Source organism: Benincasa hispida, chromosome 12 (assembly GCF_027475165.1).
Source record: "Benincasa hispida cultivar pf3 chromosome 12, pf3_genome.v1.1, whole genome shotgun sequence".
Taxonomy (NCBI): Eukaryota; Viridiplantae; Streptophyta; class Magnoliopsida; order Cucurbitales; family Cucurbitaceae; genus Benincasa; species Benincasa hispida.
The window spans coordinates 69,999,896-70,020,268 of NC_143489.1; the positions used below are offsets into that span (position 1 = coordinate 69,999,896).

The 20,373-nt window shown below is 33.5% G+C and overlaps 2 protein-coding genes across 5 annotated transcripts; both read right to left on the reverse strand.

Annotated features, from left to right (window-relative positions):
• Window positions 1–2,273: 2,273 nt before the first annotated feature.
• On the reverse strand, window positions 2,274–3,614 carry LOC120092572 (uncharacterized). Its single transcript, XM_039050698.2, has one exon. It carries the CDS (start codon window positions 3,455–3,457, stop codon window positions 2,294–2,296), a length of 1,164 nt encoding a protein of 387 aa, XP_038906626.1. The 5' UTR covers window positions 3,458–3,614; the 3' UTR covers window positions 2,274–2,293.
• A 5,439-nt stretch (window positions 3,615–9,053) lies between these two features.
• LOC120067939 (RING/U-box superfamily protein) lies at window positions 9,054–12,522 on the reverse strand. Of its 4 annotated transcripts, XR_016525615.1 has the most exons (7): window positions 12,125–12,522; window positions 11,770–11,913; window positions 11,593–11,650; window positions 10,947–11,188; window positions 10,707–10,822; window positions 9,925–10,027; window positions 9,781–9,844 (listed from the first exon to the last, which is right to left on the reverse strand). XR_016525615.1 is itself a non-coding variant. In XM_090308785.1 (6 exons), exons 1-5 carry the CDS (start codon window positions 12,487–12,489, stop codon window positions 9,958–9,960), a joined length of 879 nt encoding a protein of 292 aa, XP_090164911.1. In that variant the 5' UTR covers window positions 12,490–12,522; the 3' UTR covers window positions 9,054–9,844; window positions 9,925–9,957. The 4 variants fall into 4 exon arrangements, 2 of the variants coding, with proteins under 2 accessions (XP_090164911.1, XP_038875512.1); XR_005479054.2 differs by having other exon boundaries at window positions 9,054–10,027; XM_090308785.1 differs by lacking the exon at window positions 10,707–10,822 and having other exon boundaries at window positions 9,054–9,844.
• Window positions 12,523–20,373: the final 7,851 nt, after the last annotated feature.

A 20,373-nucleotide genomic window follows, 5' to 3' on the forward strand; every position in this document is an offset into this window, starting at 1 on the left:
AATCGATTTTCATATTAAAAAAAACAGTTCTTTCATTTCGTGCAACAAAAATTGTACTCTTGTTAGTATCTACTTCTAAAGTTTAAATTTAGATTTTTTCTTTCATAAAAATTAATATAAAACATGGTAATTTTCTCAAATTCCATCTCTCCGAGTGGAAGTGGTAGTTTTCCAGAAAAGAAATAGGGTATAACATACAAACATTTGTTGAAAAACAAAATCAATAGATGAGCTTTCCACTTTCCAGTGTAGGATTAAGGGGTCATCTATAATTCCACTCTTGAAAGATCTTATTCTTCAAAAGATGGTTTGGGAGAAAAGTGACCGAATTCCTAATTGACAGAACAACAAAAGCACGTGGATTGACAGTTTTGACATACTTGCTTCAATTCTAAACATATCCAAACAGAGATCCTCTCAATAAACGTCTGAAACTAAAAGCCCCACCACAAATTTTGATAGACATTTTTTTTTTAATTAAAAAAAATGGGGTGAGGAACTGTGTTTTCATGGAAAGAACTAAAAGAATATAGGACACAACAAAAACAAGCTCCGACGTAGAAAAGGCAATCTAATCTTATTTACTTAAAAAAAGAACTCCAATCCAAAAAAACAAAACCAAATTCATAACTATAGAAAAGGACACCCATAAAAGCTTTAAACCTAGCAACCTCCCAAATCTTCCCACTTGATCTCTCCACCTCTCTGAAAAACATCTCCACCACAGTTGAGCCCTGCCTCTTTATTCCAAACATAATAGATACTAAACGCTCTCAACTACGAGCTCTAAAAAGGTGAGCAAATTAGCATTCCGAAAACAAATGATTCAGGTACTCTTCGTGCCTCCTACAGAGAAAGCACTATTGCATAGAAAAACTTATAAAACTACCTCAGCATGCGATTCATGGTAGTAACTCTCCGTTTAAAACTTGTCATGACAACACCTTAATCTACTTTGAAATTTTAACCTTGGAAAAATAGGGGCAATAAGGGAAGGACAGGAGAAGGGAAAAACACAATATGAAATAATAATAGTAATAATAATAAGAGAAGCCCTTAGAAGGACAGGGGGACTAAATCCTGACATCCCTTTTAGATTTCCTCCTGCTCCTTACCCCTTGCTTTTTTAATTTCTCAATGGAAGTTCAGTTTCTTTAATCAAAAAAATAAATGAATAAAATACATGTTGGTTTCGAAGAAGAAAAAAAAGACTCGGCTACTTCCATGGCCTCTCTACTAGGGAGAGGACATTGGAAAATGGAAACCCATAGAAATCAAAGAATGGGAGAAGGCAACGCCAAGATCTCATGATACAACCTCTTGTTCAAAAGACCATAAACCCTCAAAAACAAAGCACAAAGAGATTCATTCCCCACCCCGCCATCATTACTGCCTAAACCACAACATGCTCAGCACGAAGGCCACATTATGTAGTCATAGACACCCGATACCTAAGCCTCTTAGATCCACATGCTTCGACACCACCTTCCACTCAATTAGGAGGGACCTCCCACAAAAAACTCTTCATAACTCTCAATTTTCTCACTCACCCAAACATGAAATGTAAATAGAGATATGAAATAACTTGGGATCCCACTCCACACTGAAAGAATAAAAGTGAGCTCTCCTTAGGAAAAGAAAACCTTTTTTTCAAGTAGACAGCTGTTTTTGAAGCCTTTCCATCACAGGATCCCAAAAAACCTGACTCTACGAATTGCCTCCTATGGGCAACCTCAAGTAATTAGAAGGGAGCTGACACACCTCAAGACCCACCAAAGCTGCCCGCAAATTTAACTTGAAGGAAGAACAAATTAAGCCAATAATTGAGCTCTTACCCCTATGAATCTTAGGACCAAAAATCACTTAAAAAAATAAAGACAAAACCTATTAAAATTAACAGAAAGAGAGAGCTCCATCCATAAATTAAAGATGAGAGAGGTGAACTGACTCATTGCGCACCTTTGAACTCCTCAATTTCCCCTATTTTTACTACAAGGATTGAGTATTAAATAGCTTTCGAGTGAGCCATAAGTGATATTTCTGTCAATCTTTAGCAAACCAACAAATTACAAGAATAGGCACTGGAAAATCTTGGCAATGCTTTTACATTAATCTAATGTTCGAGTAAGGGTTAATCAGTCTCCGCAGCAAAAAAGCATCGTGAAATTATAGTAAAGTCCCACTCCAGATATTCGGGCATTGCATATAGTTTAACATAGCAAAATTAATGCAATGAACAATCTTATAAAAACAGCTCGACTTAGAACACAGTATAAAATGAATGCTTCAAAATTTATAATCGATTAATCCCATCATCCACATTTACATGATACAACTTTGAGAGCTGAGGTACCTTTTCCAGATGAGGATGAACAAACTTCTGCACGAACTGACTTTCAGTATAGATATATGGTTTTACCGACATGAATGATTTCTTCTTAGTCAAACCTTTCTGAAACAGAAACAGAAGAACTGAAGCTCTTGGACTTGTTCTATTTTTCAAACTAAATGAAAGCAACATAGAGTTTTTGACAACGGCTGCAGCTTCCCAGCCCAATTTGTTAACAAAGAAATCCATTCCCGACATAATTTTTTCCTCTGATAATGCCATGCACCAAGGATGGCTCCTAAATGCAGCAAGAATATGCTCTTCAGACAAACCCCACCTCTTATAAACTCCAATCTTCCGTAACCATGTCGATTTGCTCAATGCTCGAATACAATGAAAAGCTTGAACAAAGCTTGATTTCGATGGATCAAACCCCATTTTCAACACATCTTCTAGAATCTCCCTATACCTGCGTGGACTCATGGTGAACATTCTCGGCTGATAATGAAGAAAATACATGACATTCGCCTCAGGCACGCCAGCATCAAGCAACATTCTAACAGAATCTTTCAAATGATTTTGACGACACTCAGCAATAACACTTGGGAAACGTTTGATAGACGCAATAGTCCGTTCATTAGTTTGAAGGTAACTCTTCAAAAAATCAAAAGCAGGAACAAGATGACGTTGAACGCTTCTCCTCAAGATTTTTGGGGCTTGGGCAATAATCTTCGAGACTTCGGAAGTCGAAGCACCTTTGGAGTAAAGAAACTCGAGTTTGGGCAAAAGGATTTTGTTGGGATGAGATAACAGAAGCTGAGGATATCTTTCAACAATGGATGAGATATGAGCATTGGAAAAACCGCGGTTCTTGAAGAAGGAGATGACGGAATCTGGTCTTTCAGGAGAATGGAAATTCACGAGCTTTGAAGCAGATGAAGCAGAAGCAGGGGAGAGGGAGCATGAGTTTACGAGATACGAAATTGTAAACGAATTTGAACCAGAAACGGTTGTGGTATAGCTTAAATGGAGTAATTGAAGGCAGTGGAGGTTTGGATATGGCGAAATCGTGAGGAGATGAGGAGCGCGAATTAGGGTTTTGCAGAGCAAATTAGACATTGAAGCCATTGAAATGAAAGGACTCTGCTGGATCGCCTCACTTCGAGAAGGAGAAGGGTTAGATTGGACGAGAGTTTTCCCCAAAATTAAATTTTTGTAGAAAATTGATATTTGCTCCCCTTTCGAGGGGAATTAGAGTGAATGACAAAATTTAAGTTTTATTTTGAAAAATGACAAAATCGACTAGAAATAAGATTCAAGATAACTCAAGTATATTACCACAAATTTGAATAAAACACAATGTAAGAAAGCCCAAGCCACTTAATGTGACAAAAGGTAAAAGGTAAAAACCTTAATTTAAATTTTGTTTTCTTTACTTTTCAAAAAACAAAATAATAATAATAAAACACAATATGGAGTTATATATACAGTGTATTTGCTCATTTTCCTCCAAAACAATGGACGGACTTTACTCATGTAATTAACATAATCTTCATAATTAATTATCAATTTAGATTCTTTTCGAATTAATATCACTAATTAAATATCCAAATTTTTCTATCAAATTAATATTTTAAATATCCATATATTATTAAATTTTATTTTATTTCAATTTATTATAGTTATGTTTATATAAGGTTTCACCAATTAACTAAGATATAGTTATACATACAGTGTAATAGTAATATGGAACTATGAGATTTGCAACGTAATTGTAATGTAAACTTATGAGATTTTAACCACAATATTCACTATTATAACAAAATTTTGTATCTTTCTCATCTTTCTTCATGATTATCTATCTAAATCTATCTTTTGTCATCATATTTGATTTTATCTTATTCATTGTCGATTTATTTATACATTTTCTTATCAAATTTGGTTTTATCTTATTGTTTTTAATTTATTTATATATTTTGTTATCAAATTCAGTTTTTTGTTACCTCCTTTTTTTCAAATTAATTAAGTTTTATCTATTTCCTTTTCAGTTTATAATATATATTTAAGGATTTGTATTCTTATCATGATTTAACTATTTTTTATTTCATACATCTTTTTCTTTTATATTATTACTATTTATGTAATTTTTTTTTAAAATGTAATATAATAATATAATAATATACCATTGGTATATAAACTGTATTCGAGATCTTGTTAATTTAAATTAGTTATCCCAAATTATTGGATTTTGTTTTCTTTTAATTTTGTATTTTAGTGTCAAAATTAATATAATTGAGAAAATAACCAATTTAAATTTATTTGATACGAGATTTGAAAATTTTGCATTTAAGTTGATAAAAGATTTGAAATTTGTAAATTTTAAATTTAAGAGGAAAAAATATAAGGGTCAATTTACTGTGAATTATATTTCATTTTTTGAATAACGCATTAAATTTCAATAGAGTTTGAAATGTCTAGATTTTGTTTTAAAATTCAATTTAATATAATTCAAATTAATAAAAAGAAAAAATGAATAAAAAGAGAGGGAAATATATATATATATATATATATATATGTATGTATAACCAACTTATTTCTCTTTTCCCATTTTTGTTGTTCTACCATTTGTGTAGATGCATACCATATCACCAACAAGTTAAAAGGTGTATTTTCCTTTTTCCCCTTTCTCACTTTTTTTGTTCGTTCATGAACCTGACAACCATACAACTCCAATATATGATTTTTCTTTCCTTCAATTGTTTCTTATTCTCTATGACATTGTGGTTGCATGAAGAAATTCTTGAATCTCTAATTTTTTTTTAGAGGAAAACCAACAAAAGAGGAGAAGTTTTTTAAATCCTTATTTTTCTTAGTTGTTGATGGTTTTGGTTGAAATCATGGAGGTATTGATTGGACTTTTTGATAGGCTACATTGTTTGGTATTTATTTGTAAGTTGAGGTAGTTTTGATAATTTATCATTATCATTTTTTATTATTTAATTCAAATTTGTCATTTTCACAATTTTTATTTATTTACTATTTTTCTAAATAAAACCTCTTAATTTACTATTTATCTAGTCAACCCTTCTAAATATATATATATATATATATATTTTTTCCTTTTGTTCACATAAAAAATAAGGTTTTTACCTTTTACCTTTTGTCACATTAAATGGCTTGGGCTTTCTTACTTTCTTACTCACGCTAGTTTCTCGTGTAGATTGGATGGAGAGAAAATCGTACGGATGGCCTCATTTTAGGATTCCACTCCAAATTTGGGGCCTAACATTTAAAAACAAGATTTTTATATATAAAAAAACATCTTTTGATCAATTATTTCATTTTTTTTTTGTCAAATAAGGCTTTTAGTATTAATTTTGGACGATTTTACCACTTTTCTATTTATTTATATCCATTTTCATATATATATTTTTCAATTTACGAAACTCCTTTAATGTTAGAGAGAGAAAATGCATTTATTATATCAATTGAAGAGAGAAAATATATTTAATATAATTTTTTTTGAGAGAAAATGCATTTAATATGATTTTATTTGAGGGTTTTGGTTTCAATAATTCATTTTCCCCCTTTTTTATGTTATATACGAGGCTCATTTCAAATATTTTCCAGGTTATTTCAAATGTGTATATATACCACATATTTTTTCATATATATTTGTCTTCTTCATCCATTTGCAAAATTAACTAGTATTGTTTCTATTGAGCTATATATTGTGCATATTTTTTCATATTGGCCCATGTATATTTAATTATTTTGGAAATATACACCTCATATTATGTGCTACGATCAAATTATTTTAGAAACAACAAACAAAATTCGTGAATTCTAAAATGTTGTATATATTTTTGTTTATTTAAAAGTTATGAGATTTGAAAATTATTTGAAGTCGTATATGTATTGGGATTTTTTTATTATTGTTAGGGAGTTATTGTTAAATTGTGATTTATTGGAATTTTTTTTACTACTTGAATGAAATTTATGATATGCTGTCAATATTTGCAAATATCTAACTCTTCAAATGTATATTTAGAAATAACCATGATTTTGCCAAAAGAAAAAATGAAGGAAATCTCAATTGAGAACAACGAAGTAAATCTCATTCATAAAAGTGGAAAAGAAAATCATATTGATTGTGAAACTTTAAAGTGGTACAACCATCTATTTTAGTACATTTCAAATATACTTACCAATATATTTTATATATTAGTTAGGATATTTGCAAACATCTAATACAATAGTTTAAGGTAAATTTAAAAATAACCGTGAATAATCCACCAAAAAGATCAACTAGTTGCCATGAAACCAATTGTATCTAAGTACATATCAAATATATTTACCAGTATATTTTTTATATTGGTTAGAACATTTGCAAAAACTCGATACAATATTCAAGGGTATATCAAATATCACACTATATATATCATAAAATAGTAGTCTAAATAAAAAAAAATATAGTCATTTATATCAAATAGACGTGTATATCTATCAATATTTAAATTAAAAAAATATATACCACAATATATAATATAAGACGTCTAAATAAAAAAATACCCATCATCATTTATATCAAATAAACATGTAAATATATCACATACATGTACTTTTAAGGTTAAAAAATAGAAGAGGAAAAGTGAAGGCCTTGCCGTCATCACCCATCCCCATTTGACATTCAACTTTCCCCATGCCAGCTGTCGCGCGTCCACGACTCTATTTTCTCCAGTTTCGTCTAAGTCTCGTCGTTGTTCGCCAAGCTCGTCCGACTCCGTTGAAGGCGGCGACCACATCGTCGCCTCCCGCTGCATCGTCCAATTTCTGCAACTTTCTTCGGAACAGCAACGACGGAGATTGGGTGGTGATGAACGAGGGAAAGAGAGAGATCGGTGGAGAAGAATGAAAATGGGGAATTGAGAGGGGTGGGTTTGAAGGAATGGGAGAAATTTGATGGATAAGAGGATGAAGAAGAAGATGGGAGAGAAGAGTGGAGAAGGAAGACTAAAGAGGGATAATTCATCATGCATGGATACAGAAAAATCTGGACTATCCATTGATGCAAATCACTAGACTAATTATTTAATTTGATTTTGTTTTTATAAAAATAGTGGATGAGGCCCAATGATGAATAGATACCGATATTAGTAAAATGGAGAGGCCAATAATTTATTATTTATTATTTATTATTATTATTATTGTAAAAAATGGAATGTTCGAGACTCAATCTAATGTGGGTTTATTCTTGGTAAAAATCCTAATTTGACTTTTTGCTTATGTTAGAATACGCGCGAGGCTCGAACACAATCTAGATTTCTTGCTCTTTCCTCTCACTCCTTCATCTTGTTCCTCAATTTACATTGCTCTCCTCCATTTTAAGTTAGCTTACTCTATTCTCGTTCTCTTTTCTTGATCTTACTTATTGGTCTCGCTCTTTCTTCTTAATCTCACGCATTGGTCTTGTTCTCATCTTTGATTCCACGAGAGAGCCAAAGAAACCACTCACTGGCGCGAAGTGATTGCCAATAGGTAGTGACAAAACTACAACACCGATAACAAACGGGACAAAGGTGAACACTAACCAACTGGGCGGTGAGACTCGAGGGAGAAGATCGCCTCCCAAAGAAGAATTTCAAAAGAGGAAGAAGAAGATCAAGTTAGAAGGATTTAAAAAAATAATAAATTATAGCTTTGATAGCGAGAAAGCAAGAAAAACGAAGAGAAAAATGAAGAGATTTTGATAATTTGTATAACGTAAGCAAAAGGTCAAAAAACATTTGTTTTTAGAACCTAGGTCAAATTTCGGGGCTTCTTATTTTGGGCGGCTTTCTATGCCATTTTTCCCTTGCTGGAGCTAGTGTGTGGTCTTGCGAAGTTGGTCGCACTAGAAGAAGAAGAAATAAGTGTATTTTGTAAAATTGCTTGAGAACGAGGTAAGCAAAATGTCAAAATTCTTGAGTTTTAAAAAGTGGGACAAAGATCATTTTGGACCTCGAGAATCAGTCTTCTAATCGAGTTTCTCATGGTGATCAAAAGCCTCAATTACTTTTTTTTGAGATGTTACATATCTAGTTCTTAAGTTTTGAGCTTGATTTTAGTTTAAAATCATTGAAAGTGAAAATTTAATGAAAAATCAAAATTAAATGTATAAATCTTGAAACCAAAGTAGCAAATTAAAGTAAAACTCAAATCTCAAAGATAAAATGATTTTGTAACCTAAAAACTCAAAACTTAAAGACTTATTTTGAAACCTAAGAACCAAATGGAAGCTAAACCCAAAATCCATTTACTATTTTTTTTTTTTTTTTTTGAGTTAATAGGGTCTCAGAACTTTTGATTGATTAATATACTTTTATGTCAGTCAAATGATTAAGTTGAACTTATTAAACAAAAAATAATAAAGAACTTCATATGGTAAAGTTCTCATAATTTTACCATCAAATTTTCTTTTCACAAAACCTTACTATTGCCATTGATTATGCAACTTCAATGTGTTTATAAATTATAAAGACTAAGATTAAACCATTACAACTTTTAAACTATTAAGACTGAATTATGGTACTCAGAGAAAAAGAGACTAAACTATAAAACTAAATCATTACACATTTGAAAGCAATAGATTAAGTTTAAATTCTGAAACTAAATTTTTATGAACTTTGTATACTATAATAAGTTTAATTTCTCAACTTCAAATTAATAAGGGTATACTTGGGTATGTTTGAAATAACTTAAGTATTTTAAAGTGTATTTTTCTTTTCCAACCACTTAAAAAGTCATTACAACATGCTCTAAATGTTTGGAAGACATACAAGGTAGAAAAGGCAGGAAGTGGTGGTAGAAAGTAGTCAACAATGTGTAAATTACACAATTTGCAACCCAAGAGAATTTGGGTGCAAAAATAAAAGGTATAAATACCCTAAACATCTTAAATTGAGATCTAGATTCTCAACACCCTGCTAATTAATTGCTAAAGCCACACAGGACAAGTTGCTTAATATTCTACTAAGCTTCCATTTCCAATCCTCCCAAGTGCGTTCTACTTCCACTTTAATGATCCATCAGATTGCTACCTTCAAACCAGCTACCATCTTCAGAACCTTATGTAGGACAAAAACTCTCTGTCTTCATGTATGTTTCTTTCTTCCAGTTCATACTAGAAAAACTGACCCAATGGAGCAATAACCCTTACCTGATCGAGCAACAACTCTAATCGATCCGTTGTTGGGGAAACCATTCCACAGACAGAGAGAAAAGCCAATACATGATGTTTCCCCATATAGAGTCTTCTCTATTTGAAATGATTTGCGGGTTGAATGAAGATGCACTTAGTCATCAACGTGAAGCAACACGTGGGTAGAGGCACATCAAACTCGCATATCCAAACCGTATACGTCTTTAGAATCCTTGGCAGCAGAAGATGTCTTAGTCTCACATCATGGTTCTTTTTCTTTCATTCAGGACTATGTAAGAAGGAACTTGCATCCAAGCCACAACTCTCCTTCCTTCCTAGATAAATTATTTTCTTAATATTAATGTTGATTTGTTTAAAGAATAACCAGAATCAACAGGAGAGAAATAATGAGTACAAAATATTTCTTCAAACAGAATCTTCTCTTCAATCAACCCAGTGTTCTATATTCAACCACTGAATCATATTCTTCCATGCGTAATGAACTTCCTGCAAAACATCTGAGAAGGAAAGTTTTCCAAATAAAAACAGTAGCAGAAAAATAATAAACGCAAAAATTGCAGCCAGCTAAATATATATTTGATAAAAATAACTGCTTTCATTGGGAATAAAATGAAAGACTACAAGGACATACCAAAAAATCAAACCCACAGAAAACTCCACTGAAAAAAGGGAATCCAACAAAATTCCAGCCAGGCATTGTGATGAAGAAACAAACACAAAGACAGTTACCCATGGGACTTTTATGATAGACTTAGAGTGAACTAGCAAGGACTATGTTTGGAATACCATTAGGATAAAAAAGGGCTCTTTTGATGTAAAGAAACTCATGGGATTTTAATTTCTTATGTAGGTAGCAGTGATTTTAGTTGTTTAGGCATATTCATTCAGGCGGTACGTGTCCCACCTCGAAGCTGAAATACTTGGCAATTCTTTTGTATTGTCTTATTTGGCAAGACATCAATATAATTCCTATTTCAATTCTCCGAATCCTGTCGAAATCCACCCTGCAGTCTTTTAATCTAGGTATAAGAGGGTTGCTTCAGTCAGTTAATAGCTAAGGACAGTCTGAGTGAAGGATAGTTATATAATATAGCCCTTGAGCCAGTGGCACAGTTGAATTGGGATCAAATGGCACAACAGTACACATACATACTGAGAGTAACATTGAAAATTTACTTGTAATCGACTATGTTGAAGCTTAGGGTTGGATATCATGTTCTTGCATTCCTAGGTTGCCAATTTTCTGGGTAGCATTCATCTAGCAGTGAACAACACCCTTAATACATCTACTTCTGCGAGTGGACTACCAGAACTTAGAATTCAGATGCTCAAGAAATCTTCCATTCATTTCAAAATTTAGATGCATCATCGAAACCACAAGGATTTAAATTATTGAACAGTTAATGAGTCATGTACCTTAGTTCATGCCAAAACAGATCAGTCTTTTCAAAGAGGAAGGGACGCAAAGGTGAAAGAAAGTCATCTTCAGCATTAAGCTGTGGGGAAGGAACTTCAAGTCTTGCCACAAATAGTGAGATAACCAGATGAACAATTATAGTTGGATCTGGGTCCTCCAGGATGGCCTGTAACTCTCTTCGAATCCATGGTTTAATCCTCTCTAGAATTGCTTCTTTGGCTCCACGACTTCCCAATATGTTCTGCACAGATCGCAATCACAAACACAGAATATGAAGGAATTAAAATAACAGAATTGCACATGCACCCAATGAGAACTTTGCAACATGTTTTATGCAATCAAAGAGATAAATTTAAGCCATTCCTTATCAATTGTGCCTGTACACAAATGTATTGGCAACTAGAGTATAGAACAATTGTAAAGCTAAAGATATTCTTTCCTCGACAATCCAAGTTTCAACCCTAAACCCCACATGTAGTTAATTCAAGGAACTAGCCCCAATGAGATGTAAATGAGGTAATGAAAATCAAATTGAGAATAGAAATAGTTTTTCAAATCCTACCAGCAACCAGACTTCATTTGAAAATTCATTAACAGTTAAAATCATCCAATAACTCGGAGTTGCTCAAGGATTAAAGCGCATACCAGTTCTAAACATGATCTGACCGAAGATGGAAGGGCTTGAATACATCGGTTGTATATGCTTTGTCAAATCATAACCCAACAACATATTAGCAAAAGCATTCAAGCTCTTAGCTCCAAAACACGGAGAAAAAAGTGAGAGGCATAAAATCCAACCGGAGAAATAAACCTTGAAGTTACCTTGCTCGCCATTGAAGTTCTCGCCCGGCAACAACATCCGCAGGCACAGATTCCGGCCCTCGCCGTCCAAACGATCGCCGCCATGTAAGTGATCTTTCCGACCGTCTTTCTCTATTTAATTCATTCCTCGTGCTCTGAAGAATCCTACATCGAGGAGAACAAATATAGTTCCAAGTTCAATTTTTAAATCTATCCCTCGATTAGAACATACTAAAAGCATTCAGTTCTCCGGGACATGGAGAGAGCAAAGAAAACAACGTTCCATATTCGCTTCTAAGTTCAATTCAAGCAGAAAAAAGTACACTCGCAAACAAAATCAACTGCCATAAAGACGTATCAAAAACAGAAAACACACCCGCGAGCGTCTGTCCGGGAAGATCCGACTCCAATCTTGAGCTTATCGGGACAATTCAAGGTTTTCAAACGTTCTATGCGGAAGCTTCGTGATGAGAGGTTGATTTTGGCGAACCATGAATCGAATTGAGCGTTACAGAGAGGGCAAGTTCGCTTCAAATTGCTCCATTTACGAATACAGCCTATGCAATAGGCGTGGATACACGTTGTAAGCACGGCAGCTGTACGATCCTTCAATTCTATGAGGCAAATTGGGCACGTTTCTCCGCAAATCGCCGGCGAAATTACCTTCGATATGAAGTTTTCGCCGTTGAGCTTCGGCGCCGGTTCTCGGGTCGAAGGCTTCATGACTTCCGCCTGCAGCATTCTGTGGAGAGTAAGAGGAAAGACAAACTTTATGTGCCCAAAATAGTCCGTACAAATTCGGGCCTACTTTAGAATGAATTTTTGGACCAGCCCAAATAATTTACATCATTGCACCTGTGGCTTGGGCTCAAATGGTCCGTAAGGAAAATTTCAAAAACTTTTCAACCTAAAAACTTTTCTATGTTTTACCATACTAATTTTACTCTCAATTAAAAAACTCTTCAGACCGCACCACATTTTTCCTTCTTTCAACGATTTCTTCAGCTTTTCATTCAATATGTATTCAATGCAATACTAACCTTTCACCAACACATTTATTCCCAACTAAATACCATTGAATAACATTGATATAAAGAATGGAAGGTCACTCTTAGTTATTCATTTTCCGTTGAACTCATCACAAAGTTCTCCCATTGTTCTCTCAGAGTTTCAGTCCAACGTCCTCATTATCGATCGTTTTCATATTTGTTCATTTCATTGTGTCTTTGAGTATAGAGCAAGATTCATTCATTGGATCCAGAAACGAAAAGAACATAAGTGAAATTCTACAGTATTTCTTGTCCCCCACTTCGTTTAGTATTGAATGAATGATCGTATAGTAATATATAGACGACCATTCATTACAATATAAACGCTCATTTAGTATTGTATAAACACTCGTTTAGTATATATACGTGATCACGTATACAATTCTAAGCGAACACTTATAAATAGTTGGGCAATCGCTTATCAATTACTGGGCGATTTCTTAAAATTTGATTGGATATTGCTTAAAATTTGCTAATCTGATTGCATACCAATGATGCTATTTTGCATATTTGTACAATTTGGTGAAGAATGAAACGAGTCGGGATGCAACTATGTTAGAGGTCATATGAAAGGTTTGAATGTCAAAAATAATATAACTGTAAGTAAATTAATGAATATTATGCACCGACTGAATATCAATCCATATATATTTGATATACACATCAAATGTTGCTACAATCTAGTGGTCTCAGCTCCCTCAATTGACATAGTCGATGATGGAGATCTTAGCTTGTTTTTAGAAAGCAGTGGTGCATCTCGAATGTCATTATTTGTATCGGTTTCACCTCGCGAAAGTCATGGAGTACACATCGAGAATATATACCAGTAGTACAATCCAACGAATCAACCCATTCCAACTAGTCAAAATTTTGGGTATGCAACCATTCCAACACGTAATATTCCCAACATGTCTTCAATGGATGATCATATTGAGCCATGTAATTTGGGGGAGGATCAAAGTGAAGCTTGGTTTGGTCACAACAATGAACCCAGATGTACTCCACGGTTTGATATCGACCATGAATATGGACAATCTTCAGGACCAAAAACTCTCAAACACCGTAACCCCACTTGCTCTCGTCTCACCAGTTGTGATGCCTTCGATTCAAATGCATTCCACTGTTCCAACCCAACCTTTGTAGATATACCCAGACCATCAAAGGGCCTATCATATGACGACCTCATCACAATATCTCATGACTGTCTAAATGACGAGAATATAAAGGTCGGTCGGATTTTCTTTTCGAAATATGACTTGTCAGTTAAATTGTCAATACTTGTAAGAAAAAAAGAACTTCGACTACCGTGTAAAGAAGTCAACGAAGAGCTTGCTAACTGTACGATGTTCAGTTAAAGAATGCAAGTGGAGGGTGATGGAATTAGCATGCAATTAGCATAAGCAATTAGGATCTGCACTCTAATTCCATCAATCTTAGCAACTATGCAAGCATGTTTATAAACTTAAAGTAGGGTTTTGAAATTATACTTTTGAAGAACACTTCAAATCTTCGAATTCTGGTTGAATCTTCACTCCAAATTGTTGTAGACCACCACTTGATCTTCCCTACTATTCTATAGGACCTTAGATTGGGTGGTGGAGCTCAAAATGAGTTGGAATTGAAGGGAATTCTTAAGGAGAAAGACTAGTTTTCTACTAAAGTTGAAGAACACTTCTTCAATTCATTTTCAGCCAAAATTGTTCATTGCATGTCATTCCTCTTAGCACAAAATGACTCAGTTTTGTTTAGGTCTCTCATGAAATCTAATTTCCTCTCATTTTGAAAGCAAGTAGGTCAATTTTAAAGTGGGATTTGAGTATCTAATGTAAAATAAACCACTAAGTTGATTTTCAAATTTAAATTGGATTAAAATCAAATTTTTATTGATTTTTTTAATAAAAATGATTTAAATATTTGAATTTTCATAAAATTCAAAAATTCAATTTTAAATAAAAACAATTTAAATAATTAATCAAACAATTTAATATCCAAAAATCACCAATTCCACGATCATGAATCACTATTCATGTAATTAATCTTTAAATCAAATTTAAATATTATCCAATTCTCCAATTTTGTTTAATACGATAATTAAACGTGTAATTATATCATATATAATTATTGATTCCCTTAAATCGAATTTGTGTAATTATATCGTATATAATTACTAATTCTTGAAATCGAATTTGAACGTTTCAAATTCACTCATCATGCTATCCTAAGGTTTAGTCCATATGTGAGCTAGTAGAGGATCTAATGGACCTACATATCACGGGCTCCAACAATCTGAGATTAACCGGCTAAACTCTTTAACCTTATTAACCAACATTTGTTAACTATCAGGTCACTCCAATAAAGTCCAGTACTTGCACTCCACTCACTGTAAATATATTTCTGTTCACTCGATATAATCATAATCAGTAAGTCAACCCTTCACATATTGTTTGTACTAACACCTGGGTCAAAAGCTGTTTTACCCCTAAATTACATCTTACTCTTTAAGTCCTACTAATCCTCTAATGAAGAATTGGTTTGTGATCCAATCACTAAACCAAGTCCCTTTCGAGCCAATGAGAGGGTGTGGCTCCTGGTTCAAGACCTGGAGTCAGTACTTAAGAGAACAACCTCTCCACTATCCCTGAAAGTGGGCAGGAGTGAATTCTATCTTGCACCCTATGTCCCCAGCTATCTACCCGATCTTACCCCTAAAATGGGAGGCTTACTGAGTCGACGTTGTTGAGTCAACCCTTACCCATGCAAATCTATGAATAATCTCGAATAAACAGGAGTTCATAATTAGCTCAGGATTAAGGTCAAGTTACTTAGGTCATCGCTTTGAAATAGTCAGTCTTAAACAGTAAAAAACGTTATAAAGTAAGAGTTGCTTTATTTTTTATTCTGATCTTATACAAACTCTTTGCATAAGATGCCTTTACTCGCATGTCTCCACATGAACGATTCAGGATCATATCGTTTGTACTAAATACAAAGTGGATCGCATCCAATAGTATTTCCAAAATAAGGTACCCAGCCTCATCCATATACTTATAGACCGTTTTGGCTATCTAGTCGAACTTGATCCACTCTTATGTCTCTACATAAAGTCCAAGTACTTATGTAATAGTCGTGGATCTTAGTTTATTGGATTTAGTGCAATTTACATATTCAATAGCAGTTTTATATAACAAAACCTCAATAACATCTTTATTGCAATATAATATGTTTAATCTTATAAACTGCGAGTTTTAGGACATACAACCCAACGAGGGGTTCATGCAAAAAAATTGAAAGAAAGTAATTCCTTCAAGTGATGAAATATCCAAGTGAACATACATGTTCTCTTGAAAATGATAATGGGTAGTCATCGACAAGCAAAAAAATGGGTTATTGGACACTTAATCAAGTCCACACGAACAAGTGATCGAATATACCGTCTGAGGGTTATCATTGAGGACGACCGGAAATATTTTGGAGTAAATATAAGTTACGAACGAGCTTATCGCGCTAGAGAGTATGAAGTGGTGTTTGCACGAGGGTCGCGGGAAGCATGCTATTGTTAGGGCATATGGTAAGGGACTTAAGCTTGCAAATCCAGGTACGATCTTTAAAGTTGAAGTAGAGGACGGACAATGCTTTAAGTACATCTTCATGGCATTTGGTCCGTGTATTAGAGATTTCTTTAACTATCTCTACGTAGTAATCGTTGTTGATGGGACCCATCTGTACGAGAAATATAAAGGTATGTTGTTAATAGAAACGTGTATTGATGGCAAGAACAACATATATCCCATCATTCAGTATTGTAGATAATGAGAACGGTGCACCATGGAATTGGTTCATGACTCATTTGAAGGCTTCGATAGGAAATATTACAAATATAGTGATTATATCAGATCATCACATCTCAATTGCAATGGTTGTCTCAAGTATATTCCTTGATGCACTTCATGCCATATATATATATATATACCATATTCGGAATAATTTGATGGATAGATTCAAGAATAAGAACATAATTCCACACTTCTACCTAACAACAAAAGCTTATAAAATGTCTGAGTTCCATATGTCTTGGGCTAAGCTACATCAATATCCCAGGGTGACGGCCTATCTTGAAGAGATTGGACTACAACGGTGGACAAAGGTTTATCAAGTCCATTGTAGGTATGAAAAGATGACGACAAATATAGTAGAATGCCTCATTGGAGTGTTGAAAGATGCAAGGGAACTACCAATCACGAAGTTATTGGAGCATATCCGTAAGTGGTTATAAGATTGGTTCTATGTTCGACGTACACATGCAATGGCATGCACGAGCATTGTAATTTGTTACGCAATGAGTATTTTTAAGGAATCATAACTGATGTCTAGAACATATCGTGTTTCCCCAATGGACATGCATATAATTAATGTGGAATTTAGGGAGGTTAGTTGATATTCATTCACGGACATGTACTTGTATAGAGTTTAAATGTATGGAGATCCCATGCTCCAATGCAATATATGCGACTATCCTTAGAAACATTAATATTCAAACATCATGTGCAAAATGGTTTACAGTTGAGTGTGTGCTTGCTGCATATGTATAATCGATCTTCCCTGTTGGACATAGACAATAATGGAGTCAAAGATCAGATTTTGAAGACTTCGAACTTCTACCACCACGCAAACCGTTAGGATACCTTCTAATGGAGAGAAGCCACGACAAGTCTATAGGTGTACACAAGGTGGTTAGTGAGGTCATGACAAGAGAACGTGCAGACGAACATTAATAACACCTGACACTGGCCCATCTAGGCTCAATGATATGTAATTTGTGGGTGATTGTTTACTTGTGCATGTGCGATCGTTCATTGTTTCGTGAACGATTGTTTAGTTATATGTAAATGATTGTGTAGTGATATATGTGCAATCGTTTAGTTATTTATAGATGATCGTTTAGTTATTTGTGTACGGTCGTTTAGTTATTTATGTGTGATCGTATATTATGTTTTTTTTTTGTTCTTCATTGTATTGTTTTTAATATTATTTGGTTAAACATATATATACAGTGAAAATCCAATTCAAGAAATTAAAGTACAAATTACCATATATATTGATTAGCCCATAACTGGGCAACGCATTATTTCTTAAACAATTCCATGTTGTTCTGTCCTAAGCCCTCATTCATACCAGTTACAATATATTCTACAAACTTAGCAAAAAAAATATCACAGTCAAGAGACTTGCCCTGTTGTAGTGTTGCCTTCGATCTCTTACTTTCCATGGCCCGTACTTGAATTTTCGATGTCGCTTGTCATATCTGATGGAAATCAACATCGAAGGTATTGATTTGACCACCGACTGAAGATAACCATAAAGTATGTCGTTACCGATATAGTTAGACATGGAGTCAAATACATAGATAGTGCACGTTTCTGTATTGATGGAAAGCTTCAACCAGTGTTGTTTGATGTTGATTGGCCCAAATATGAAGTCAACATCTGCCTATGATGGTTTATATTCTTCGTGTTGTCCAAGCACATAGTTAATGAAATAAGACGAGCCTGCCCAAAACCTCATGTGTGCTTCCTGATCCAACTAGTCTGCCATTTTTCCATTTTCTATTTTCACACTTTCTGGCTGGATCTTAGAAGAAATTCCTTCTGACGACATTATTGTATTATGGGGCAAAAAAATACGTAAATATAAACTTGAATGAGGAGCTATTTCAACAATGACGTGAAATTTTTCAAATCGTGAAGTTGGAATCAACCACTGTGAATCGATACTTGCACAGATCAAGTTTCGACTACAACTTATGATGCATGTGTACTAATAAGATATCCATATTCTGATTAAAGAAAAGAACAATATAAGTATAAATTAGATTTTATAAACGATCGCTTAGGTTCTCTTAAACGATCGTTGAAGATTTACTACACGATCGTTCAAGCTTTTCTAAACAATCGTTGACGATTTTGTTAACGATCATTGAAGATTATCCACATGGTTTTTAAACAATTGTTTAGTAGTTTCTAAACAATTATGTAGAGTATTCTGAGCGATCATTTAATGTTTTTTAAATGATCGTATAGAAATTTTTTAAGTTATCATTAAGGAATTACTCATGTTCCCAATCACTCATGTGTTCTGCTCAAGTGTCCTGAAGAACTCCTTGGTTCATAATGTATATACCACCGTTTGCTCCTCATTTTTAGTTTTCTGATGGATTTTCAAATTTTTATATGCATTCCATAACACATCTGGGATTGGGAATAAGAGGTCATAGGAACTAGCGGTCCTTATGGGAAAGTCGGGTATAGGGACCAAGGGATTAAGATTGATAACACCTGTGGCTGGTTTCAATTCCACTATAGGCGCTTATAGTTGAGATTCATTTACGAGTGGTTGAGCTTCTTAAGAATATTTTGAAGGTGATTGAGGTTGATGATCACTTAACTTAGGTAGTTAAAGATAACTTGAAGGAAGTGGTTGAGGATCACTCGAAGGATCAGGATCATTTGAAGGTAGTTGAGCTTCTTGAGATTCTCCCTCCTTGTTATTGAAAGAATCAGTGAAGGTCCTTGAGTGGAAGCATGGGATTGGACCAAATATTCAAAATTTACAAAACATAAATTTTACAACAAGAACATACATATTATACATTTAAAAGAAAATTGCAACATGCTTTAAAACAGAAAAAATAGAAAAGTAAAAAGATTTAAGAAACCTTACCCTTGAAGAATTCTTCTTTATGAGATCCATTTTCTAAAATTTTTCACGAACAATCTTGAACCTTCTAATCGTCTACGAAGACACCACCACGAAAGAATCCTCTGTATTCTCTGGATGAGAATCCATGAGTTTTGTGGGCTCTGGCTATTTTGGAAGAGAGAGGTTTTTTTAGTGTTGAGAGGAAGAGATGATCTTAAGAAAAACTCACAAAACTTTTATTTGTCTCTCTTGTGAAAAACACATCAGGAAGAATAACAACTTCTCTTCTATCTTTTCTACTACCACGTTTTTTAGAGAAAAGAGGAGAGGGAAGTTAATCTGCCTCCCAAAATGATTTTAAAATAAAAAAAATAATTTAATTTATTTTCATAAATCAGTTTAATATTATATGGTAACTATTTTATCATATAATACATATATTAAACTATTTGTTATATCAAATATAACACATAAGTTATAGATTATATATTGTATCAAATACAATATAACATATAGTTTCTATTATCTCAATAATGACATTTAATATAAATCTCATTTATATTAAATTTAATTATATGAATAAAATTTATATAATTAATATTTGAATGATTCAAATATTTATTTCCTCTCAAATAAACTTTATATTATAATGTATCAAATACATTATAGTAATTATATCATATATAATTATATTAAATTATATCACATATAATTAATTATCTCTATTAATTTGAACAATTCAAATTAATCAAAAAATTGATTCTCATTAATTTCTGTTGAACTACAGAGGAGACTTCATGGACCTGTAGATTGAAACCCCGACTGTACGTGAATAATTAATTAAATGATAATTAATTATTCACCATCCGTTAACTGTCGG

What these genes read in the sequence shown, in the direction of transcription:
- LOC120092572 (XM_039050698.2), bottom strand. Translation starts at nt 3,457, where the DNA reads ATGGCTTCAATGTCTAATTTGCTCTGCAAAACCCTAATTCGCGCTCCT.
- LOC120067939 (XM_090308785.1), bottom strand. Translation starts at nt 12,489, where the DNA reads ATGCTGCAGGCGGAAGTCATGAAGCCTTCGACCCGAGAACCGGCGCCG. An exon ending in TCCCGGACAGACGCTCGCGG is followed by an intron (nt 11,914 to 12,124) that starts GTGTGTTTTCTG and finishes TCCTCGATGTAG; the next exon opens with GATTCTTCAGAGCACGAGGA. An exon ending in GAACTTCAATGGCGAGCAAG is followed by an intron (nt 11,651 to 11,769) that starts GTAACTTCAAGG and finishes GATTTGACAAAG; the next exon opens with CATATACAACCGATGTATTC.